The sequence below is a fragment of the Marmota monax genome, unplaced genomic scaffold (genome assembly GCF_021218885.2).
Source record: "Marmota monax isolate L192 unplaced genomic scaffold, Marmota_monax_Labrador192_F-V1.1 WCK01_AAM20220418_F8-fsc00006, whole genome shotgun sequence".
Lineage (NCBI taxonomy): Eukaryota > Metazoa > Chordata > Mammalia > Rodentia > Sciuridae > Marmota > Marmota monax.
Window position 1 is genome coordinate 7210421 of NW_026693712.1, and position 27073 is coordinate 7237493.

The window sequence follows — 27073 nt, forward strand, 5'->3', positions numbered from 1 at the left end:
AAAAAAATCAGTCAGTAAAATGAAAATGAGATGAAATATCATTGTAATGATTTTTCTTCAGTCAATTACATTATTAATGATCTTTACAAAAATGAATATTTTACATTTTTATACATTTACTAGTACCAACATTATTCTTTTATTCACATAGACATGTTTCTATCTGAAACCATTTTCTTCCAGCCTCAAGAACATTCAAGAACATTCTTTGTAGGGCAAATCTGATGACATTGTATTTTTCAAGTTTTGTTTATCTTTGAGTATATTAATTTTGCTTTTGTGTTTGAAAGATATTTTCACTGTGTGTGTATGTATATATATATATATATATATTTACTTTCATCATTTTCCATATTGTATTCATTATCTTCTGGCTTGAATTGGTTCTTATGATATGCCTAATGAATGCTTAAATTCTTTTATCCTTCTATATATACTGTGTCTTTTTCACATGGCACTCTTCAATATCACGTATTTTTTTTAAAAAAATTCATGTACATACCGAACATAGTTGTTGTCTAATCCACTAAGTCCATTATCTCTAGTACTCCTGAATTTCATTTTATTGAGTGATTTTTTTTTCCTCTTGGTTATGTTAAGTCACATTTTCTAACTTCTTCATGTGTATAATAATTTTTTATTGGATGCTGGACATGATCAATAAGACATGGTTAAATGGCTATATTTTGTTATTTTTATTATTGAGCATTGAATTTCATTTTGCTGGACAGTTAATTTACTTTCAAATCAGCCAGACTTGTTGAGCCTTTTTTAAAGTTTGGTAGCATGGTGCTAAATTAGTCTTTCTCCTAGGGCTACTAAAGACTTGTTTCTTGTAGCTTCTTTACCAAAGACCATATGTTCAAATAGATCTGACCACTCTGCATAGAACTCATGTATCTTTCGTCCCTCCTTGAGCTCCAGGGGTTATAAAGTTTAGATCTTCCCAGTAGCAGTTTGCTTCCCAACTTTGGGGAATCACACCCAACTTGGGTGAAGCTGAATATTCAGCCATGGACTCCAAGGACCCTTTGTAGGTTTTTGGAGCTCTTTGTGTCACTCACTCTTGTCTTCTGTACACCATTAAACCAATGCCAGGAGCCTCAGCTGGTTCAGCTCCATTCTCTGTGTCCTCATCTCAGTGGGGCCCTCATCATTTGTGTTCTGCTTGGGTTCAGCCTCCCAGTATCACATCAGCCAGACCCCGCCCTCCCACTTTGCTTTTCTTCATGAAGATGTTTAGCAATTATGGGCCTGCACCTTTCCACATACGTGTCAGAAAAAGCTTGTCTGTACCTCCAGAAATCCTTGCTGGGTTTTTGCCAGGAATCACATTAAAGTATAAACATATCCTTACATTATTTTTGTATTATGTCATGAGCTTTCTCTTACTATTATCACTGACCTTTTGATGGCTACCTAATATTCTAGTAAATATTTTCAAGCAGAAAGCCAAGCAATTTTGAGATCATTTGTTCTCCACCCATCACACTTTTCTGTGGTCAGGAATCCAGTGTTTGAGAACAATTGTTTCATACATTGACTAGTTTTCTAGTTGTTTATGGTGGGAAACTAAAACAGTTCCAGTTATCCAATCAAGGTCAGAAGCAATTTTTTTTTCTGAAAACACAATTTTAAAGTTAATGAACTAAAAACAAAGACTAAGAAATATCAAATGACCAAACCACTAATTCTTCATGTGAGATGACTGTTAAGCTAATAAAATTTGTGGATTTCCATGCTTATGTGTGTGCCATTTTCTGGGGAATGCTGAATGCCAATAATATGAGTTGAGTCTAAATATCCTATTCTAGCAACCCCAAGAGGTTTCTTAAGGAATTTTTATCAGATATTTTCAGGACCTATTCCTTTATAATTGTGCCCTAAAAATGTCTTGAAATACAGTGGGGAAAATGAGGTTGTACTGATCAGTATCCAAATCTAAGCCAAAAGATGTTTCAAATATTTTATAGACTGTAGGGATATATAAAGAAATACTTTACCTTTTAGGCAAAATCATTTATTTTTTTATCAAAAAGCTTTAACATTGTCTAAAATACATCCATTTGTAGATCGTAACAAGTATTTCCTATTCATCTATAGATGGTAGTAGCTATCTTGTTTTCTTTCAATATATTTTCCTTCAAATTTAAAATTCAAAGTAAAAATTAATCTTACATATTTTTCATAACCCTGGAAGTATGTATGATTATTTGATATTTCTATTAAAAATTCATGTTAGACTATATAAAGTGAATGATAAAACATTATTTGTTGGAAGCTGAGACTGATGAGTTAAATTTCAATAATTATAATTTCATTAATACATTGTTTTTATACAAGCACCAGAAAATCTTGCTAAGAGCCATAAATAATTCTAACAAGTAATTATTATGAAAAAATAAGTGATTAATAAGCAAATGCTTTTTGCTTTTTTTCTGCTTATTGCTTTTGCTTACCAAAATCATCAATTTTAATAGTAATAAAGCAAGAGATCCTTTTTAAAAAGCTAGATTGTTCAAAATTTAACTTCTGATATTTCTCCTCAACCATGATTGATAGCTTTTTTCATTATATTAATATCCTCATATCGATCCCACTGTTTCCTTACTCTGGAAATCTAGCGTCATATGTAACAATTTCTTTTACCCAAGACAATCAAGTCATAACCATATTCTGTCAACTTCATTCTAAGTAAATCTTGCTGTTTTTTTCAATTACCTCAATCCAAGCCACAATTACTGTCAGCTGGGCTACCATATTGATGGTATGTGCTATCTTCTCTATCTAAATGTACTACACCAGTCCCTTCTCCACATAATAGTTTTTCAAATTTTCATTAAAGATTTGTATTTATATTTTGTTGTAAAAACTCACTGCATACTACAGAAATTATAAGGTCTAGTTATTCTTTATGTCTCCAGCCTTTGCCTTTATAATCTGCTCAGCATAGTTGGACTCATGCACACTTGTCTCCCAGATCTCCAGCAAGCTGCGTGTTAAGACCTTTATGTTTTCAGTCCACTTGGTCTTGAATTTTCTCTCTGCTTCCTTTATTCCTCCTAGCTAACATCCTCAATAAATAACCCCCCCACACACAAGCCTTCCTCAACTCCCTTCATAAATTAGTTATTTAAATAACTGGTTGAATGCCAGGTTCTCCAGTTAGGTTACAAGTTCCATGAGGAGAGAGAAAGCATGTCTATTTTGTTCATTTGGAGGCTTTCTAAACATTAAGTTTTACTGAGTTATAGCGAATATTTCAGTAATTATTCAATCATGATTAAATGTTATATAAGGAAATATAGATCTCAGCTTCTGCTCCAGACAAAATGAACCCCAGGTAATTTGCAGGCACCTTTATGTAGAAGAAGGAAATGGGCTAATATTTGATTTGAACCTCTGATTCCTAGGCTAGTAGTATAGTTATCTCCATTAAAGATAAAATCAATTTAAATTGTGGGATCAATTGACTGAGATTGTGGGCATGGTGGTGAACATCTGTAATTCCAGCAACTTTGAAGGCTGAGAAAGGAGGATGGCAAGTTCAAAGGCAGCCTCAGCAACTTAGAGAGACCCTGTCTCAAAATTAAAAATAAAAAGGACTTAGGATATAGGTCAGTGGTAAGGGTTCCTGGGTTCAATCCTCAGTTAATTAAGAGAGAGAGAGAGAGAGAGAGAGAGAGAGAGAGAGAGAGAAGAAAAATTCATCCGAAAGAGATGTTCAGAAATGGAGAAATGGGCTTTCTCAGGCACTGGTATGGGAATATAAATTGATATACCTTTTTAAGAAAATCAGTTTGAAAGTGTTTTTCAAAATCCTTAAAAGTTCAATTACAAATCTGAGAATATGGTCAAGGGAAATATTCAGATATAGTTAGTTTACAGTATGTATATTCAAACATTATAGAGAATTTAAAGAACTTGGAAACACTCAAACATCCCTAAATGGAGATTGGCTTACATAGCAATTACCAATAATTTATCAGCTTAAGTTATTAGTGCTTTTAATGAAATAATGTGAAGTGGGTATTACTGCTGGTTTTTTAATGCTCATAACACTTTCAAACCTCTTTATAGCTCTCCGAGATTCTGGCAAACAGTCTATAAATAGTGACTGGAAGATTGAACACTCTGGAGCATTCAATTTAGCTGGAACTACTGTTCATTACGTGAGACGAGGCCTCTGGGAGAAGATCTCTGCCAAAGGTCCTACTACAACACCTTTACACCTCCTGGTATGAGGGAAAGAATTGATAACATTGCATAAGCAGTTTCTCATGATAAAGACATTCCTATTGTACCTTCTCTAATCTTTTCCCCAAATCCAAATTGTCAGGTAGGCATTTAAAATTATTTAAGAGGTGAGTTTTTAGTTTTTTTAAAAATGTATTTAAATTTATGATTTCTGAAAACAACAATTATTATAAACAGAATACAATGTTTTAGGGTTTTCACAGATTCAGAGTATAGTCCCAAGGAACAAAGACTCTCTTTTTCCTAGAAGCATTTATTTACTAACCAGACTGCATATCTATGAAAAGATTGCTATATACTATTGCAAATTGTAGCATTTCAAAATCCATTGTGTGGGTGTTGTCTGATTCTGTATAAAATGCATTTGATAAAATGTTCTTTTGATGAGGAAAATAATTTGCTAAATAAATATATATATTTATTTTTATATATTTATACTCATACACACACATACACACACACATATATCAGTGTTCTCATTTACCCTGTTAGGCTTGCTTACTGGGTCAATAGATTCCAATAAAGACTTACGAAAATTTGAGTGTTTGGGATGATAATTTAGGCTTAAAGTTATTAAAAGATTAGATACATGTCCAGAGAAATTTGGAGAGAAAGGGTTAGGATGATGGGGCTCTGTCCAGGATGGTGGCAGGTCTACAAGCCTCTTTTGACCTTAATCATGACAGTCAGTGATGATTCCATAGGAGCCAGAGGACTGAATATATCATTATCATGAGTTTTCTATTTTAGTGGCAAAAAGTGTTCTAAAATTCAGACATTTCAGCACCTCCTTACATCTACACATAAAACTGATCTAAGCCATGATCCATTGGCTGTTTATTTTGGAGTGTGTTATGCCACATTATTTAATATCTCCACACATTTTATGTTGACTTTATCTTCAATTGGAGACATCTGTGTTGCTAATATAGGAGCCAGAGGTTCAAATCACATATTGGCCCATTTGCATTGACTCCTTTAAAGTGCCCACTAATTACGTGGAGTTCTTGTTAAAATGTACATTCTACTGATTTGGTTCGGAGGCAGGACCTGAGATCTGTGTTTCTAACCAGTTTCTACCTGATGCCACTCTTTCTGGTCCAAAAACCGTAATTTAAATTACAAGGTTCTATATAACTACAATCACTATGCTTTACCATCACCAGTACAGGGAGCAAGGTAAGTGGATGTGTACCTTCTGTTCCAATCTTAGTAATATTCACCATTCATTGAGCACTAAGAATCAGACACTGGCCAAGGGTGCTTTATACTCAGTGCAACACATAATCCACATAATAACCCTGTGCGATATGTATGATTGTTGTTATTTCATTTGATTGACTAAAAAGAACTAAGTATGAGGAAAGTTAAGCATGGTGCATAGTGTTATCTAATAAATTATTTAACTGTCAGTAAATAATCATTGTTCAATGCTTTCTCTCTTTTATAAAGTTGAGATCTTTATACTAAACTTCCTTGGATAATAAATATACATATTTTAAATAATTATTTTAATCCTTTGTGTCCTACTCTATAAATTCAATTGGAGACTCCCTTCTGTCCTCTGTGCCACTTAGAAAAAAAGAGAGAAAAAATGACTGCTGTTATTTGAGTAATATATAGCTCCTTCTATGATTGGGTCACATACAATAACTATCAAAGCAAAAATATTTTTAATGATTAGATTTCAGAAAATGCTATTATGTTTGCTAACTTATGTAAGTGTATCCTACATTTTTTTAAAATGTAACAAGACCAAGTCTCTTATAATGAGCCTCTACTTTAAAAAGTGTGTATGAGAGACCTTGGTATTGGGCAGGGGGAGCTTCATTGCTTCAGAATCTTTAATCTGACTGGTAATTACCAAGGTTTTTCCTGGAAGCATGAAGTATAATTAAAGTCAGTGAACTATGTCTAAAAGAAGGCATCTATGTGACCTGGATTTATTCAGTAATCCAAGGGAAACTGCACTTCTAAGATATTTTTCTTTAATGACTATTACAGACTCGAAGCTGGTACTGATTTTTGAAAGGCAATACTTCTGCTGCCATGCTTCCATATGTGCCCATCTACTGTAACATGGTCACACTTTCCTTTTGCAAAGGATACTGCCAAATTCAAATGGTTTAAGAAAGAGCTAATGGTTTTGTGGCCAATGTCTCTATTTTAAGTGGCATTAGATATTCGAGGACTACCTCAAGTTCTATCAATGAAAAGGCAGTTTATTAGGTAAAATAGACATGTTTTTATGTAATTAATTAAGTTGGCAAATAGTTGTTATTTATGTTTATTCCATCATTTAAAATTATGTAATAGTCTAGTTTAAAAGCATAAACAAGTAGTTTTTTTTTTTTTTTTTTTAAAAAAAAAAAAAACTAAGTTCAAACTTATTGGGCTGAAAGTAGCCTATAATTGGCAACATCAAATGAGATATTTGAGATATTGAAGCCAAAATAAGCACTGTGTAAGCACTGTGGTGTATTATGAATTAGTACCTAGTATGTTACTCATTTGTGAACCTAAAAAAATGGTTTTATTTATTTATTCTTCTTTTTCTTTCTTTTTTTTTTTTTTTTTTGGTGGTGCTGGGGATTGAACCCAGGGACACTCTCCCACTGAGCTACATCTCTAGCCCTTTTTATGTCATTCCCAGACCTTTTCAATTTTTGAGACAGGATCTTGTTAAGTTGCCCAAGTTGACATTACACTTGCAATCTTCCTACATATACACCACTATGCCAGGCTTATATTTATTATCGTGTAGTTATTTTATAAACTCAACGCTCAATTCACCATCAAAACATATCTTAGTATTTCTGTTGATACCTTGAACAAAACTTTAAGAAAAAAAAACAGTGGGAAAAATATAATAGAAATGCAGACCCTTAACTTTGGGTTCATTTACTTTTTTTTTCCCCCGCAGAGTATTAACTCTTTTTACCTATCATTACAACTGTATGAACACAGGTGAAATATTGCACAAAGTTTCCTAAAATTAAGCATGATTTAAAAATGTAGGAATATGTGTTTTTGTGCTTCACATTGTATTATATACATTTTCGATAGTTTCTCAGAGTCATTAAAGTGATTTATTTCATGTGGTTGTTTGACAGATTTTCTGAAAATGAATTGATGAAGAAAAATCATCATTCATTGTTTCACTTAATTACATACACATAGATACATATGTATATACATCTATATACTATGTATAAGTAAGTATTCATTATGATCCAGTTCTGAGCTTGGTCCTGGGTACCTATAGAGAACAAAACAGACATGATCCTTGCCTATGGTTTTGTGCAGTGTAACCTAGAGTTCAGTCCTTCCCACACATCCTTTATGGTTTATTGAACTGTTTATTTTTTTGTACATAAATGTACAGTTATTAAGTTAATATTTATTTATAAATTCATTTTAACATTTTTGAAGAAAACAATTTTTACTACAAGTGGAAAATTCATCAACTTGCCAAAATTCAAAGTTAACTGCAAGCATATATGGAATGAAAGTCTTATCCTCCAGTTGGCTTAGAAGTTCTCTGTCCTTAGGGAGATATGATCCTCTAAGTCTTCACCTGAGTATGGAAGAAAGAGGAGTCCTCTGTTAACTTGGGGACTTCCTGTTTATTTTTTCTTATTCAAGTGGAAAGGTCACAGTTGATATTATACTGTGGGTCATATCTTAATGCCAAATGGAACACACATTCCTGCCACCACTCCCTTCTACCCCCACTGAAGTCATCATGCATGTGCCAATTCTTTGAGAAACTGTTTAGCCCATCAAATTGAAAATAAATTACCAGGTATTTCTGATATCATTCAACTGAACTTTTCTTCATGACCTCTTAGGCTCAGAGGTAACTATAGGGTCCTATCTTTTCAAAAGTATGACAATTTTGATATTTAAGAGTACTGTCACATTTTTCTGCTACATATTAAAGAGGTATCCTTGCCATGCAATAGGGATTTTAAAATATCAGTGTCCTTAGTTTATATTTCACATCAAATGTGTCCTGATCATTTTTATATGTTATAGGTACTCCTGTTTCAAGATCAGAATTATGGTCTTCACTATGAATACACTGTCCCATCAGACCCCGTTCCAGAGAATCAGAGCTCCAAAGAACCAGAACCCCTCTTCATGTGGACTCACACAGGCTGGGAAGACTGCGATGCCACATGTGGAGGAGGTGAAAAATTTTTAAATATTCATCTCTCCAAAACAGCAGTTTTTTTCTCACTAACCACTGATAAGTAAGACAGATTCCATACCCCTAATCTGCAATTCCAAAATCCATAAAGGATTGGAAACTGAGGTTTTTTGATGATATGTTTAGTACCTAAGTACCTGAACTACTCTGTAGCAAAATCTGCCTTGAACTGAAACAAAGTATTTAGAATTGTTACATATTTCACTAATGTGACGACTCATTGTATTGTATTGCATAAATAGTAGTGAATTTTGTTTGTAATGCACTAGGTTCCATAGACATTATTTAAGTTGTTATGCAATGTTTTTGTACTGTATTAACTTGATAAAATCTTCAAAATTCTGGATTCCAAACTACATCTGCCCGCAAGAATTGTAGACTACAAGAATTAGAAGCATGTTTTGTCAGAGTAGTATTGAGTTTGCTTCTGTGTTGTCTGCATACTTAGGCTAAATATACAGAATATGTGGGGGAAAAAAAACAAACATAATTTCCCTAATTCTTTAGCTTGCTAGTTTTTAAAAGCATGTTACTATTTTCCTGAAATTGTGCTCCAAGATTTTCTGTTTTTGTTTTCATGTCAGAGACTGAGGAGACAAAAGAATGAAATTACTTCAACATAAAATGTTAGACTTAGAAATTACTTCATCTTACCTTTGTGTTGCCCATGAGAAACTTGTGTGCCACAGATTAAGTAGATTTTTGTTGCTCACAGAAGTAGTGAATAGTAAGGGTGAGTAGATCCCAGTCAGGGACTTCCACCTTCCCTGTGAATCCCTGTGCATCAGTAGCATATTATTATTTCAGTTACTTCCACTTAATAACATTTTATACAGCTTTGCGTATGAGATGCCTCCTAAGAACAAAAGGAGAAATCTTTACCATATAAAGGTATTGTGTGTGTGTGCATGGTGTGTGTGTGTGTGTGTGTACTGTATATAATATGACATGGTTTGTGTAAAGAAGTGAAAATTTTATTTGGTTTTTTCGTGAAGGAATATCAATATGCAAAGCTTAATGTTGCTGCCGCAGAAGCCTGGGAAAGTGCAGAAAGAGACTGGCAGGTGATACTGGCAGGTGGAAGAGTGTGTTTGTTGTACAGAAGACAGAAAATAAGTAGACAGGTAAAGAATACATTAAGGTATCAAAGTGTGAGAAGTATCTGCAGAAAAATAAGCAAGGGCAGGAAACAAATCTGAAGTGTGAAGAATAGAGGGAGTAGGTTCAGTTTTAAATATGGTGGTCAGAAAAGCCCTCAATAAGATCAGGATGAATTAACACAAATAAGCAAACAAACAAATAAACTCTGACATGACCATGAAGGTTGTATGGGGCTGGTGGAAACCCTGGGGTATGAGTAGAGCTGGTTGCTCAGGAATAGCAAGAAGGCTGGCATGGCCCTCCTTTGCTCTGGATGGTGTGGGATGCTTGTGGTAATGCTCAAGTAGAGGAGTAACTTAATCTGGTTTGCATTTTTAAAGGGTTTTTTTTCTTTTTCTTTTTTTTTTTTTTTTGCTTCCAAGTTGAGAGTTGGCTGAATGGAACAAAAAGGTAGAAGGAGAGATCAGTTTGGAAGTTACTACAGTAATCCAGGAAAGAGAATAATAATTGTACCACTCCACTTTGTTAGCAATGTGGGAGGGAAGAGTGGTCAGGAGGGTCTGTACAAAATCTCAAAGTAGAACTAACAGATTGTATTGATAGAAACATGTAGAGCTATGAATGTCAGAGAATGAATGTGATAGTTTTAGCCACTAGCAATATGAAGCCACCATGGATTTACATAGGAAAGTGAAGTCACAGGATTAGCAGGGAGTTTTATTCTCATTATCAGTTTAAGGTGCCTAATATCTAAGGGTGATCCCAAGTAAGCAGTTGGATATAAAATTCTGGTGTTCAGGAGAGAATATTAGAGACACTCGGTATATGGATGAAATATTAAAATATTGAAACTAAAAGTCACCAAATGAACAAATGTGGGGAGTGAGAGCGAGAGAAGCTGTTGGAGGACTGAGACTTGGGGTACTCTGCATTGAGAGTCTGGAGGGATGAAGAGGAAGGTGCAAAACATTTTAAAATGAGTAGCCAACACATAGGAGAAGACACACAGGACAGCAAAACTCTTGCTAGGCATCTGACATAGAGCTGTTATAAGGAGAAAATTATCAACTATCAAAAACTACCAATGGAAAATAATGTAGAGGAAGAGTTGACTGTAACATTTAAATATATTACATGATTGTGTTTTTAATGGATTACATTTAATAGCTTTGAAACAGAAGTTCAATTCTTACCCCGTACAAATTCATTTCAATGACATGTTTGGCTTAAAAGACCAAGTGGAGTGGATTCAAAAGAAAATGACAGAATAAGTGGAGAAAGGAACTTTAAGGGATTCTAGGAATGTTGCTGAAAGAAGAAAATAGAGAAATGTGGCAGTAGCTAAAAAAGAATGTGAATCAACAAAATTTGTTGTTTTTAATAAGAGAAATTATACATACTTGTTTGTCAGTGTGCATTTTCTAGAACAGAACAGAAAACTAGAAATGCAAAGGTGACAACAAACATTTGATGAAACAATATCCGCATGGGATGGGGGACAGGATGCCAAAGTTGGCTTTACACAAATATATGGACAGTCCATCACTAGTAACACGCAAAGAGTTTAGTGCCAAGAACTTATGGCAATATTCTTCTTACTGCATCTATTTTCTAAAAAAAATGTAGTCTTTGTGAGAGTGAGGGTAGAAAAGGAGGTAATAGAGTTTGAAAAGAGGGATGTGAAGTGGCCACTAAGAGAATAAGGAGACAAATTGAATGGGCATGTGTATTTTGATTGTGTGACAGCACTAATGATCCACTTGAAGTTAGTAGTATCCGCTTAGAATGACACCAGTCCTCATGATGTCTTTATTCTCTATGTACAGTATGTAGGTACTCATGTGGAGTAAGTTTGGGAATTTCCAGGTGAGAAAGATAAAATAAAATCAGATTCCAATTTTATGTTTTATGGTCTGAAATTTTATGTAACAAGTTGGAAACAGTGAAATGTGAACTTTAGTTCTGTGAGGAGGAAAGCAAAGGTATGACAGGATTTAAAGATAGTAAAAATGTGATAGTATCAATAGACATAGAGCCTGGTGGTGTTAAAGAATTCCTAGACACAGAGTACTAAGGGGCTAGAAAAGCAAGATATAATAGGAAATAGAGCTGAGATTATGGATCAGATAATAGCGATTGGTCATACAGAGTGGTGAGGGAGTTACTTGCATAACTAAAATCAAAAGCAAGATCACAGTGGAGAGAAGAGGGCCAGGTACACATAGTGCCAGAATCACTCAAATTGATAGTGTAATTGTAAGAATTGTACCAGGAGCAGGGTTAGAAAAATATGACAATAAGCCAGGAGCCAAAATCTAAACATAAGGAGAAGGAATGACTCAGGAGTTTGCATTTGATCACAAGAAGGGTGATGCATTGTATAGTCTGATACAAAACTACAGTTTTCAAAGAAGAAAGGAAGAAAGGTCTGCTAGAGGCACTGAGGAACACAGAGACCCACACTGCTTCTAGTTCCCAAAGGTACCAGAGCATAAGCAAAATGCTTACCTCATTGGAGGCTGCAGGGAGAGCAAGAAACAGTGTTCTCAAAAGAGAGCAGGAGCATGTGGGAACATTCAGAGGTGAAGAGGGAAGGAACAGTCATTAGCAGAGTGCTCATAGCTTTAGGATTGCACCTGTTGCCTGCGTCCCCTGGCCCCCTGGAGCCACCAGGCATAGGCAATCCAGCAGGCAGGGCGAGGTGATATTATACAGAACACTCTTTACTGCAAAGGATATAAGGTAATTACAACAAATAGATTTCAAATAATTCTCTCAAATTAAAAAAATGTTCTCAGTCATTCTTGCCACAAGGAAATTTCCAGTGGCCATGTTTCCTCTCAGGCCACACTATCACCAAGTGACTTCAGTCTGCCATCATCCTATGTTCTCCTGTGAACAGCCTTTATACATGCAAATTCCTGGTCATCTCCTTCACCCATTCTGCACCAATAGCAAGGCTCATCTCCCTTTACCTGAGTCACATCTGTTACACAGATAAAAAAATAAATAAATAACCTGGAACAAATACGTTCTCAATGGAATATGCAGTTACAGATTTCTCCTTTACTGCAACTCAGATAAGAATTTTAGTCATGTCTTCAGTCCACTGACCAGTCAGTCTCTGTCCGATGGTCAGGGTGGGGTATGGGTGAGGGAATTGACAGAGAGTCTGATGGATCACCTTATTATCAGTGAAGAACAGTCATTAAAATCAGTTTGCATTTTAAAAGCCTGGACAGGAAAACATTTGCCCAGTGAATTATATTATCCTCATTTTTTTTCTCCTAAAATTGTGATCTGTTACAAGATTCAGCAAAACATACAGAACTTGTCAACCTTCAGTTTGAAAGAGCAAATTGTTTAGGATTAAAAATTTTCCCAAAAATCATATTAGATGATTCCTGGAGTATGTTTTGTCAATTTCTAAATCTTAAGGAATAGAGATTCACAATAAATAGTTTTAATCTCAGAGCCAGAGAAATATTAGAGACCTTTACACATGATTTCTTCATCATGGAGATGATATAGCTGAAGTGCATAGAGACCAGGACCTCCAGGGGCCCTGTGATGGGTGGACCCAGGATCAGATTCCGCCACTCCTGGGCTCAAGTCCCCTTTCCTCCTGGCCACACTGCTTCAGGATCAGCTCAACAAGCTTCACATATTTTCTTTCCACAAAATAGAGAATGTCCTCTAGAGATTATTTAGGTTTTCTTTGGATTCAAAGAGACGTTTCATTTAAAAATTTATATGTCTCTATTTTTATTTGAAATGGCAGATTTTGCAACATACTCCTCCTAATTATTTATAATTCCTCTATGATTGGTGCTGGTGTAGACCTTCCCTCTGAACTTTGTTGCACTGTTTAGTCAACAGTTTTCAATTATCTATGACTATGTTAATAGGGCACATAATAATGTCAATGCCAAAATATTTCTGGGCTATTGGGTATTATTTTTCTTTTCAGTTCATAAATAAAGTAGATGGACAGGCTTTCAAGAATTGCATTGTTTCTAACTTTGTGTTGTTGATTTTATAGCCAGGAAGGGCTTTGTAATCTTTCAGCATATTCATGAATTAAATGAGAGTGTGTTTAAAACACAGAACATTGGAAACAGATTCATGCAAAATTCATTTCCAAGAGCAATTGCAGTATTCTATTTCATATGAATATATTAAGAGCAAATAAGGTATCACAAGGTAGTATAAAGTTTCAATGTTTGACAAGTTAGTTTTCTAATTTTGTTGGAAGATATTAGATTGGCAGTACTAATTGGAGATAAGAAATTAAAAAAAATTTAATGTTGTCTACATGAATTTTTATTGTTAATGATATTTTATGTCAATACCTGCAACTAAGTTTTAAAATAATTTAAACTACTTTTATTCACTATACATTTGTATGAATTTATGAATGCCAGTTATTACAAGTTATTAAAAACCTAACATAGAAGCATTTTGTTTTAAAAAAAGACTGTTTTCTAAAAAAAACTAAAAGTATTGATAATTCTAAATAAGTTTTTCCAAAAGTTTAACATAAATTTACTAAAGCTCAAATACTTTTCCTAACAGTTTTTTCAAGGACAGAGGGTAGGCCTAGAAAACTTTGAATGGATATATATCACTTTTATTTTAGCATCAACCATTGAAACTAGTCTTTATTTTCAACTGTCTTAAAATGTATTTCTGAAATAATGTTTACTTTGCATTGGAGCTCTAAAACATTAAAATATTTGAATAAGCATTTTAAACTGATTTTGGATCTTCAGAGGTTCATTAAAAATTTGATGTAAAAGACCTATTTTGAATGACTTAGGTCTTGAGAGGCATTAAAAAGTTACCATTCTTGCCGAGCCTGGTGGCACACACTTGTAATCTCAGTGACTCAGGAGACTGAGGCAGGAAGATCATGAGTTCAAAGACAGCCTCAATAACTTAATGAGGCCCTGAACAACTCAGCAAGACCATACCTCTAAAATAAAATACAAAAAAGGACTGGGGATGTAGCTCAATGGTGGAGTGCCCCTGGCTTCATCCCTGGTAAAAAGTACCACTCTGGCTACATGCAGAATCACCATTAACAACCTTAGGATTTATTTTGATCTAGTGAATGGATGAATGAAAAAAATTAAACCTTGAATGGATGTGCAAAGATTCAACAATCCATTTTGAAACAAATGAGTTAGACATGCTTTTAGGGATACAATTTGAAGAGATAACAATTTGAGGAAAATAATAAGCCAACATTGTATGTTCTTCCCATTCATTCATGTTCCTCTAGCCTCCCACCCCTTAGCATCTTAGCATTTTGGGCCCCTCTAGTTCCTGCTTTCCTTATCCATGTCCAGATCACATGGACATATCCCAGCCTTTGGATTCAAATCAGAAACCACCTCTCAATATGCAGAAGCTTGTACCTTTTAAAATCTTTTAGAATGTGTTGGACAGAAAAGAATATTTTTGGATGTGCAGTTTGTTCCTTTTTCCACTTTAAAGTTGATATACTCTTATTCCAACATAAATGTTATTAACTAAAGAAAGAGCACCAAATATATTTTCCATTTTTATTTGCATTATTTTATTTCAATAATAAAATATACATTGTATTCTAATTTGTTTTCTTAATAGTATACAAACATTTTTATATTACCATAAAGTCCTTACCAGCTCGATTTTAAATATTTAAATGATGATCCATGAGCTGAATTTGCCATAGATTATTATTTCCCATAATAGGTCATTTTGTTTGAAAAAAAATACCATTCAAGGAAACTCAGTGTCGAGATGAACTTCTTAGTACAGAAATCACTGAAGGCTAAAATTGCAGGTTTATACTTTATTCATTCAGTGTTTTACCAGTACTGACTATACACCATCTATTATTAGATGAATGAGAAAAATGAATGGTTCCTACTTTCAGAAATTTCACATCTACCTACTAGGGGGTCAAATGATACTAAAAGCACCATATGGAGCAATAACAGGAGCTACAGAAATTCTCTCAGGGGTAAACAAATGTGCAACGGCTCTGGGGCCAGTGAGAAAGTTGTGAAGACTGAAGAGTAGAAAGTGCCTAGGTCATAAAAGTAGGAGGAAAGCCAGTTCATGAAGCTCATTCAGTGTGATGCTAGTACTCAAGTAAAATTTAACTTGAAGGTTATGGGCCCCATTAAAATATTTGCATGCATGGAAGTGACAAAATCAGTTTGGATTATACATAAGTGTTGTAAACAATGCATAATAATTTTTATTATAATAAAAACTGAAATAGCCATTTTAGTATTGAGCTCAAACCCTGAGGGAAAAATATTTCATAGAAATGTAAAAAAATAATGATCGATAAGTAAATGATAGCCGGGCATGGTGCTGTACATCTGTAATCCCAGCAACTCAGAAGGATGAGACAAGGGAATCATAAAATTCACACCACCCTGGGCAACTTAGAACAACTGTAATTCAAAAATAAAAAAAGGGGGCTGGGGATATAGCTCAGTTGGTAGAGTGCTTGCCTAGCATGCACAAGGTCCTGGGTTCAATCCCCAGCACTGAAAAAAAAAAGAATAATTAAATAAATAAGGGCTAGAGTGCTGGGGGTATAGCTCAGTGGTAGAATGCCTCTGAGTTCAATCCCCAGTACTGAAACGAAAAAGGAAGAAGAACTAAATTGTTGTAGTCAGCTTTTTTTGCCACCGTGACCAAAGAATAAGAACATTTTTAGAAAAGTTTGTTAGAGATACACCTTTTCAGAAGTCTCAACCTATAGATGGCCAACTCCAACTCGGTCCAAATTGAAGCAGAACATCACAGCAGAGAAAAGCGGCTCAGGACCAGGTAATCAGGAAGCAAAGAAAAGAGTTCTACTCACCAGGACAAAATATAGATCTCAGTGCCCTACCTCCTCCAGCCACACCCTACTTGTCAACAGTTACCAGTCAGTTAATTCATTCAAAAGGATTTAATTTATTAAGGTTAAAGCTGTCAAAACCCAATCAGTTCACCTCTGAACTTTCACTGTCTCACACACAAGCTTTCTGGGGACACCTCATATCCAAACCAGAACAATTACATAAAGTGACTTTGGAAGACGTTCCAGTTTTTAAAATGCATGTATAAAGAGTTGTAAGCATTTTACGTAGCTCTAAGTGCTTAGAGAAAAGTCCTTCATCTCATCAAAATATATTTACTTTTGGTTCTCATGGCTTATTGGTCATCATTAGTTCATAGAAAATAAGTAACATTTTCAAAAGAAAATTATCAAGACAACTGTATATGCACATGTATACACATAATATTTCTCCTATAAAGTTCCACAACTTTATTTTTAAAATCAGGTTGTCCAATAATATCTAGAGAGTTTCAATTATGTGTACTGAAACACAGAACCTACCCACAGTAATGTGTGTCTGCACTTATGATGTACGTTCTACAAATATGATCAACCTGGATAGACAAATTTTATTTTTAAATATCCCTTTTATCTTTTATGTAGTAAACACAGGGCACAGGAAAAAATAGGTAAAAGCTTCTCTGTGAGTCTGAAAAAGAAGGCTCACTTAATCTAATGGGTGATCTTTGTTAAATGTCTTCAGAGCAGAAAGATTCAGCCAATAAAAATGAATCTTTTTTTTTAGATTTTGCCCAAATTCCTTAAAGATATGAATGCATAATGATGATTTTATTTTATTCTTAACTATATCCAAAACAACCAAACAGATTTCCCCATGACTGTTACTGGGGATGGCACAGGTGAAGTGTTTACCATTAAGCAGATAACACACTATCTACAGCTTACTCATTGTTCAGACAGAAGGGCAGTTACTTCATTGCTTTATTTGCCCCTAGGTTCCACAGTATTGGATGCACTGTACATACTGCTATTAGATGCTAGAATGGAAATTTCCGGTGCTGGCTAGGATGTAAAAAATAGAAAAAAAAAAATCAAACAATAACATTCCCATATGGGTTTAAGATCTTAGTTGTATTTTCAAAGGCATGATGTGTCTGTAGCTGAGCAATATGTTTTTCCTGATTCTATTGTTTTTGTTCAATGAAAGAAAAAAGTGGAGTTAAGCTTCTCCTGACTGCCAAAAACTTAGGCTATTGAGCTTCCTTGCTAACAACATGGATGGAAATGTCCCAATTTGTATTCACACACTTTTGTACTTAGAGCACCAACAAGGAGCTCCCTAAAATGAGGACAATGCCCATATTTCTTTTGCAATATTAGTCTTACACTTAAAAGATTTTTTTTTCAATAGCTTAATGTGTTAATTCTGGGCTTACATAACTTAGTTTTGGTACCTTCTAAGAAAAGGCAGAAATGCAACATGATTAGTCCTGAGTTATTTATTCTGTGATACATAAATGTTCAGCACAAGCTTTCTGGATTATGTGTTTATCATGCTTTATGTGCTGTAGTTGGCAAAGTGCCATTATTTAAATCAGTTTAGGGAACTATATTCTTGTAGGAGTGTTTTATAACTATGAGGGCTTCAAATTAGATTTTAAAACTAACATTTACATTTCATAAGTCACATTTATTTTAACTGTAGTTTCAGTATTCATCATAATAACATATAACTAATACTTACATACACTATCATTAAACAAAATTTGTATATCTACTTACTATATGTGTAAAATCATAACCCAGTCCCTGAAGCACAGGAAGCCAGAAGGAAAGTAACCAAAAACCTTTTATTTTTACATTTAAGTATCCTGTACCTTATGAGGTCTGTTTTCTCTATGTGTTAAGAAAGAAAGACAAAAATCTAAATGAGACAAAGTTGGTTTTGTTTCTCTAGCAGTTTGACATTGATAGACATTGAGAATCTATGATTAAGTCAAGTGTCACACACTGTCCTTCTTGATCTGCAAAGGAATTCCCTAGGTGTGTACCTGGGCATGAAAGGTGACTTCTCTCCATAAGTTAGCATCAAGTCACCTTGTTTCGTGAGCTGTACCAGTAATGTAAGAGGACCTCTGAGGGTGTAGCTATTGTCCCTCAGGCAGGCCCTTTGTGCTTGAGGTCCTTGGCCAAAGGTACTGCAATTCAGGAATTTTCCATTTGGACAACACTGTGCTATCTGTTAGAAGACAGAAAACACTGAAGGTTTTCATAACAAGACATGCAATAATAATCACAGATATAATTGCTGCTTAATACACATGTATATACATATATATGTTGTCATGTTTGAAAACAATGAATAGTGGTGAGGCTGTGTGCAGTATTATTGAGATGAAAATCAAAACATGATCCTGAATTGCACCTGTTCTTTTGCCTTCTACTTGGCCACCCCATTTTCTTTCAATCAGTCATTGAAGTAAGAAATGTTTCAAAATGAAAATAACTCTCATTCTACATCTCTTCTTTCCTCCTTCCTGATGCCAGCCTCCTCTTTCTGTTAACTGAGTGACAGAGTGACCTCTCTGGCGCCAGCCTAGCCTTTCATGTTTGGCATGACCAGCATGAATGCTCTGAGCTTCCTAATTACCATCGCATGACAGTCATAGGACCCAGAAGACTTCTGAGTTCTTTGTAATCCTTCGTGACCCACCTGACTTTAAAATTGTTGGCTGATTTAATTATTTTATAATGTCAAACCATCAATTAAAATAGGTTATTAAATCTTATTTAGATGTCTTTTTTTTACTCAGGTTATTTACATATAAGACTTTAATGGAGAAACAGAATTTAGTACATATTTACTAGACTTTAAGTCAATAATAATAGTATTATCAAGGAATTGTGATTATGGAGCTGTAACCAAAATGAATATATAGGCAAATAGTCATTCTTACTTCCTAACTTCTACCATAGCAGAGAAAGTACAAAATGGGAGTTTTTTGAAAACCAGTGAAAAATGGTAAGAGGCCTATGATTTTTCTCAGAAAAAATAACAATCATTGCAGAGAAAAAAATTTCTGGAATTCTCAGGGTGTAGAATTCTCAGAGGTAAACAGGAGTTAAGTTCTGAGTTATAATCAAAGTAAGCTTGCTTCCAGTCACTCACTACAGAACTCTGGTGATGCGCAACAAGATGATTCAATGTGCACACACATCTGTGTGCTTTTTATGTGCTTTCAAAAAAAGGCCTATTAGGGAAAGAGGATCCCTAATGCCTTATGCACATACAGTTTTGTTTTTCTGGATGCTAGGGATTGAGCCCAGGGCCTTATGCATGCTAAGCAAGTGTTCTACCTCTGGGCTCTCTCCCCTGCCCACACACATGGTTTTCAACCACTTAATGCTAAAAGATAACCACAGTTTATTACAACAAAAACTTTCTATTAACCTCTTGTCCACTTAGGTTGCTACTATCACCTTGTAATATAAATTCTTGCCATTTACTTTCTAAGGAAAAAAAATTCTTAAGCCTAGAAATACATTTTGTTATGTAAATTATAAATACTATTATCTTCATGGATGGAACTTAAAATTAGTTTAAAATATCTATGAAAATTCCAAGCTTATGAATATGTAAATCCATTTCATAAATGAGTATGATAACATTGCTTTATATATTAATTTGCAATTCTTAGGAGAAAGGAAGACAACGGTGTCCTGCACAAAAATCATGAGCAAGAATATCAGCATTGTCGACAACAAGAAATGCAAACACTTAACAAAACCAGAGCCACAGATTCGGAAGTGCAACGAGCAGCCATGTCAAACACGGTACCCTATGCCAGCTACCCTACAAGCATTGTTTGGCTGTTATATTGCTATCCCTAAAGCATACTCAGAATATTATTAGAATCACATTTTCTTAGATAGCTTACAAAGGGATATGTATCACAATGTGAACTTTTAAAGAAGCAAAGTCTAAGAATGTAAGGCTAATACTTACAACTTTGTGTTCTCCATAGTGTAAATACAACCACTTAACTGGGGATGGGGGTGGGGAGATTGTGGTGAGAAGTAATTAAGATTACTTGGTAACCTGTAGATCACCTCTTCAAAAATCTGGTTATTTAGTTGAATTTAGATATTTGCTTTTATGTTCTCTGAAATCATACATTAGAACTTTCCAGAGGTAAATAAATCAAGGTAGGATGGGGCAGGACCAGAATAACTGCAGAATAATAGGGACAGAGTTGTCCTGTTTCCTGAAGCTAGTTCCTCACTTCCTCTCCTCTAGTTCTCTGTGCAAACTTCCGGGTTTCTGACCCAGCTCCTTATTTTCCCAGTAAGTATTAGGAAAGCAGGCAAGAGACTCCTAAGTAGGAGACAAAATATCTATGCCAAGCAGCTGAGAGTGGGGTAGGAGGAGGAAGACCATGCCTTAGTAACAAGAAGACGAAGCAGAGACAAGATGAACCTGAGTTTAATTTCGGAGAAGCCACTACAGTTGCCATCACAGGGCTACTGAAAATTTACATGTTATCTCATAAAAATTAATGTTGAACTTGAGTAGAACTCAGCCCTACTGTTAAAAAGCCCTAATTTTTTTAGGAATGGGATGATGAAGAGTGTGAGGCTGGACTGATTCATTGAGAATGGTAACAATATTATTTATTTTATCTGACATTCAGGAATTTGTTGAGGCTCAGTCAGTTAGGCATGGTTGTGAATTCTTAGGAAGTTAAATAGAGGATTGATCTCCCCTTAACAATAGCTTCTGCAATGGAGTCATGGTGAATTTACACACTGCAGAACTCAAATATGCAAAGAGTTTATAGCTTTGTATTCATTTATAACTAATATAAACTTTATAACCTCCTATCACAATGAGTAAGTATGGGACAGGGTGAAGGAATAAAAGTGCAGGAGCAGCAAAATTGCAAGTTAACCTATATTTGCACTTTTCTTTCTTAAATAATCTCTGGAATACTCTTTGATGATCTCTGGAGTGTCATCCAGGTAGATGTTCAGTTCTGGTTTTCTTGTCTCCTCTCTTCCCCGCCCCTTCTTTTCTATCTTCAGTCATTGCTATTTCTGCCTCATTGTAAAACTCAGTTCTTAAGCTCTTTTGATCCAGTTCATGCCATGTTAATGGACGCTTAAAAGGTTTTGGAAAAGTACTTCCTTCTTTTACAATGTTCAAATTTCAGGGCTTGCTTTACTGTAGATTTAATATATTTTAAATATTAAAAGCTGCTTATCAATTTTTCTTTCGTTTTCACTCTTGCTCTAACAATCCTATGCCCATGCAAATATATCCTCCTAAAAGAAGAGAATAATGAGACATACAATGTTATGCAAAATACAAAATAACATTAATATACTTTTAATAATATCACGCACACTCTATGTTCCCACGTTATGGTTTTAAGCCTAACTCCATAACTGGTGAACTAGTAAAGATCTTTTATAATACAGGATAGTAATTAGATAGATATTCTATGTTATTATTGTTTTCAACAGGTAGGTCTTTGGTGTCTTTCCATTCAGGTCTGGACAGATCTTAAGTAGAACTTTTGGTTTTTGAACTGGATCATTGGAATCATCACCATGTCTAAGAACTCTATCTTTTCATATCAGTTTTTTTCTATTAAAATAATTTATTTCAAATTAAACAATTAAACCTTAATATATTTTTATAAAGATTCATACATTTCAAAGCAAATTTTCCCTTGGTGATCCCTTTTCTGTTATTAGTGCTCCCAGCTTGGATGGTATCCTTGACAATTAGCTGTGTATTTATGTAAAGAACATATATGAACCTAAAGAAATGTGTATTTTTGTGTTTCTGTGTATATTTTATTAATTGAAGTAGTACCACAACACAAAATTAACCACTTTTTAATGTTCTGTGCCTTTATTTTTATTTATTTTGTTTTTTGTTCTAATCAGTTATACATGATAGCAGAATGCTCTTTGATTCATTGTACAAAAGTGGTGCACATTTTTATTTTTTTAAATATTTATTTCTTAGTTGTAGTTGGACACAATATCTTTATTTATTTATTTATTTTTATACGGTGGTGAGGATTGAATCCAGGGCCTCATACATGCTAGGCGAGCACTGTACCACTGAGCCACAACCCCAGTCCTGGTGCACACTTTTAACATATACTTAAATGCTAAATAACTTATGTGGAATATTTGTTAACATATTTCAAAACCTATGTGAAATAAAACCATTTGTTTTATTTACCACATAATGTTTTTTTGTTTTATGGAAGAGCTTTTTCTGATGCCTCAGTAATCTTTGAAGAACTGGATTTAAGGAACAGAACATCTTGGTCACTTCCTAACTTGGTCTGTGAGGGAGCAGAGTGTACAGTACATATCATTTGCTATTCAATCACAAACTTCAGCTCTCTTGAGGAAAAGTGCCTTGATAATGACTTGGTAAAATGAATAGTTTTTAAAAGGTCAGTACATTTTTGAGTGAGAAATTTTTGCAGCTGGAGACTGGAAGCATTTTTTTTTCCTAGAGATTATTGTCTTCCTTCCTTTGGAAAGGAAGGCAGTATATTTTGAATCACCAAGAAGTAATGTCAGCGAGGTTAGCCAAAATAATGGAAAGCAAGAAACGACATGGGCAATTATTAAGGATCATCACAGGAAAGGTTTCCAAGTCTTGCTGGCAGAGCATATCTTTTATTTCTCTTGCTTTTTTCCCTTCTCTTCCCTAGAAGTAAGTTTTCAAATTTCCATTCACATGTATTGAAAAAATTACCAAAAGGCCTGATGGAACCATATGTGCCTAATATAAAATAGACTGATACAATAGGAAAAAACTTTTGAGAATATGGCATCTTCAGGATCAGGAAATGGGATAATTGCAAATTAGGTGAATTCTAAATTTATAATTTCATTAGTGAAAGGAAAGTGACCACAACACTTGGAGCGACCAAGAGGTCTTTATTGCAGCAGTGAAAAAGAGGAGAAAAAGAGAGACAAAGAAATAGCGGGGAAAGAGAATAAAGTGGGGGGGGAGCAAAGAGAGAGAGAGAGAGAGAGGAGAGGAGAGAGTGAAATGGAGAGCCAAAGCAAGAGAAGAAAGAGCAAGAGCAAGAAATAGAGACAGAGAGAGCAAGAGAGGGGGGCCCAACAGGAGGGAGTTTTTATAGCCCAAATCTAATGGGGTCTCTGGGTTTGCAAGCAGCCTTGTTGGCAAAAGGGGGGTTACGTGTTCAGCCTTGAACGGGGGGGGGGGGATTGAGTGCTCAGCCTTGAGTGCCCTCTTGAGTGTTCAGACTTGATAGGAACAGGTGATAAAGGATCAGACAGAGGGGGGTTTGAGTGCTTGGGTTATCCTGCAGCTAACCTTTGTTCAGCCTGCCCTGCAGACAACTTAGTTCAGCCTGTCCTGCACCTCACATTTAGAATGCAGTCTACATTTACTTCTTACTTTTGAGCAGTTTTCAAGGACTATAAAAAGCATATTTTTATTATTATATGAAGGATCTGAAAAAAATGATTTATTTTAAAAATATGAGACTCCATGAAATTCTAAAACTTATGTTTTCAGTAGTATCTTCTGGATTCTATAGTTGGAGGAAAAAGTACACAAATCAATTTAAATTGTGAATATTTCTGGAATATTCTTGTGTGAAAATATAGCTGAATTTGGAAGATTAAATGCACGTTAGGCAAAATCCATGGGAATACTCCAAAGCAAAATGATAGGTCAGCAAACAAGAACCTGTAAGACTCAGTAATGGATTACAAATGTTACTGTGAATATTTCCTTTTTCAGAACTGGAAACATTAAATCATTTAAAATTAAACCATTTTAAAGATGAACAAACTAGATTGTTAGAGGGTATGTCTGCTCAAAATGTAGATTATTTCTAGGAATACTGGAGTAGGCAAATTTGGAACAATTGAGACTATCTCTGTAAAACAGACAAATCTAATTTCCATGTCAAGAAATGTTTTTAGAAAATCTATTATATGGAAAGTGTTATGGATGCAAAGAACAAGGCTTTGATCTATGATCTTGAGGAATTTATATATATATTAAATGGAAAGGAGGGTCAAATTTCCTTAATTCACTGTTATGGTTTAGATGTGCATTATCTCCCCCAAACTCCTATTAATGCAGAAATATTAAGAGGTAGAATGATTGGATTATGAGAGCTATAACCTAGATAGTTCATCCTAGTTTGAAAGGACTGACTGGGTAGTAATGGTAGGCAGGTCAGGTGTGGCTAAAAGTGGTGGGTCTTTGGAGGATGCTCTAGAAAGGGGCATCTTTTCTGTGGCTTCTTCTCCCACTGTCTCTACTATTGTCATGAGAAGAGTAGTTTTCCTCCATTGGGGTCTTCGCTCATCATGTGCTGCCTCACCTTAAGCCCAGATAAATGAAGTTTGCTATTGACTAAAGCCTCTCAAATGGCAAGCCTCTCCTGTCAATTGTTCTTGTCAGCTATTTTGATCACAGCAATGAAAAGCTAACTAAAACAATACCCTTCAAGCTCCTCTACCTCCCCAGGGAGTATCTTGTAAGTCCCTATGAGAACTACAAGCCAGGTGATAGAGGGCAGAGGAAAGCAGCAGACCCTGTTGGCTGGAGGGAGAAGTCATCTTGGGAAGAAGGGGTTTAGAGCTGGTAGCCAAGAATCCAGGCAGAGGACCCTACGTGAACAAATGGCATGAGGTGAAAATTGGGGAATAAGTTCAGATTATGGTTTGGTTTCCAAACAAGTAGAAGATGAAACAAGAGAAAAGTATGTACAAAAATAAATTTTTAAAAATATACCAAAATGTATATACAATAAATACTATAATAATCATCCCTTATCTGTGGTTTCATTTAGATTTCAAATACCCACAGTCAACTGCAGTTCAAAAATATTAAATGGAAAATTCCAGAAATAAGCAATTCATAAGTTTTAAACTGCATGTCATTCTGAATAGCATGCTGAAATCTTGCTCCATTTACTCCATTCTACCTGGGATATGAATCATCATGTTGTCTCAGATATACCTGTACATTAGTCAGCTTTTTGTTGCTGTGACAAAATACCCAAGAAACACAAAGGAGAAAAAAATAAATTATGGCTCATAGTTTCAGAGGTTTCAGCTACCTCCTTTGTTTTTAGACTTGTTGTGAGGCATAATGGTGGAAGGGCTTGGGCTGAGCAAAGCAAATATCACCTCACAGTGAAGCAGAAAAAGAAAAAGAGAGACAGAGGCAGGCCAGGGACAAAATATATATTTTAATGACATGCTCCCAGTGACCAGCCTCCTTAAACCAGGCCCTACCTTACATTAATGCCACAGGCTTTTGACCATAGCCTTCAGCACATAGTCTTTGGGAGATATTTTAGAAGCAAGACATAACATTCTTCCTCTAGCCCCCAAAAGTTCATGTCCATCTCATAACGCAAAATATATCCAGTCTGACTCTAAGAGTTCCCAAAGTTTTAACTATTCCAGCATTGCTTCAAAGTCCAAGTCCAAAGTCTCTTCTTAGACTGAAACTCTTCTTAGACTCAAACTTAATTATGAAAAAAAATAAAAAACAATAATACAGAATAAATAGTCACATTCCAAAAATGGCATAAAAAGAGGGATGGGACCAAAACAAAACCAAAACCCAGCAAGGCAAGCGTTAAATCTTGTAGCACATGTTAGCATGGTGTGAGCTCCAAAGCACTTATAATCTCACCCTATGGCCTTGCCTACAGCAACCTACATGGCCTCTGTCTTGGCCTTGGCTTTCCTTGGTATCTGCATTCTTGGTATCTCCAAATTCCTGGGGTCTTCATTGCAGCTTGGACTTTACTTTTACAGTTTTATGCATCATCTTGTTAGGGCCTGCACACAGGGACTCAGATCCTGACACATAATGCCTGACCTTCCAGGCCTTCTTTTGAAATCTAGGTGGAAGCCTCCCTGACTCTGTGAGTCTGCATACCTGCACAACTAGCACCATGTGGAGGATGCCAATGTCTGCTGCCAGTGGGAGTAGTAGCCTCTTTCACTGTAACTGCAGAAACCCCTGAGTGCTTGTATGGCTGAGTATGATGAAATGATTCCTGGAAAAACAACTTCCTAGGCAGCCTTGTGTGTACAAGGCACCCAGGGGCTCTCTTTTCAAAGAAGTCTTTCAAACAAGTTTGCACTTTTACACCCTTGAGGTTGAAACAGTGGGGTGAAGGGCCTGTCGCCAATCACTAGCCAGTTCCCACACACATTTTTCCTATTATTTAGTGCAAAGTACTTGGCTTCTTTTTTATGGTACTAATCTCTTCAGCAATCATAACTTCCATGACCACAATTTTATATGTGTTTCTGGTCAAATTTCAAGTTTTCAGATCTTTCCACTCTACTTCTTGCCTTCACTTTAAACCTGGCTAAATCCAGCAAGCCACATCCATGCCACTGCCTGAATGCAGTGCTGCCTTGAAATTTTCTCTGCCAGATAAAACTAGTCCTTCACCTTTAAACTCAGACTCACACATAGTCTCAGGACATGGATAATATGCAAACAAATTTTTTGTTTTGTTGATTGTTTTTTATTTTGGTTTGTTTTGTTTTTGCCCTACTCCAAGTTCCAATTGAATCCTTCTTTTCATTTGAAACCTGCTTTCCTA

At 35.2% G+C, this 27073-nt stretch overlaps 1 protein-coding gene across 1 annotated transcript in view; it reads left to right on the forward strand.

The window, feature by feature from the left end:
- Positions 1-27073, forward strand: part of Adamts19 (ADAM metallopeptidase with thrombospondin type 1 motif 19) — a 265915-nt gene that overhangs the window by 197082 nt on the left and 41760 nt on the right. Inside the window, exons 17-19 of the mRNA XM_046460436.2 lie at positions 4081-4238; positions 8296-8449; positions 20120-20255. Of these exons, the coding sequence (XP_046316392.1) occupies positions 4081-4238; positions 8296-8449; positions 20120-20255 (448 nt within the window). The remainder of the gene's footprint in view (positions 1-4080; positions 4239-8295; positions 8450-20119; positions 20256-27073) is intronic.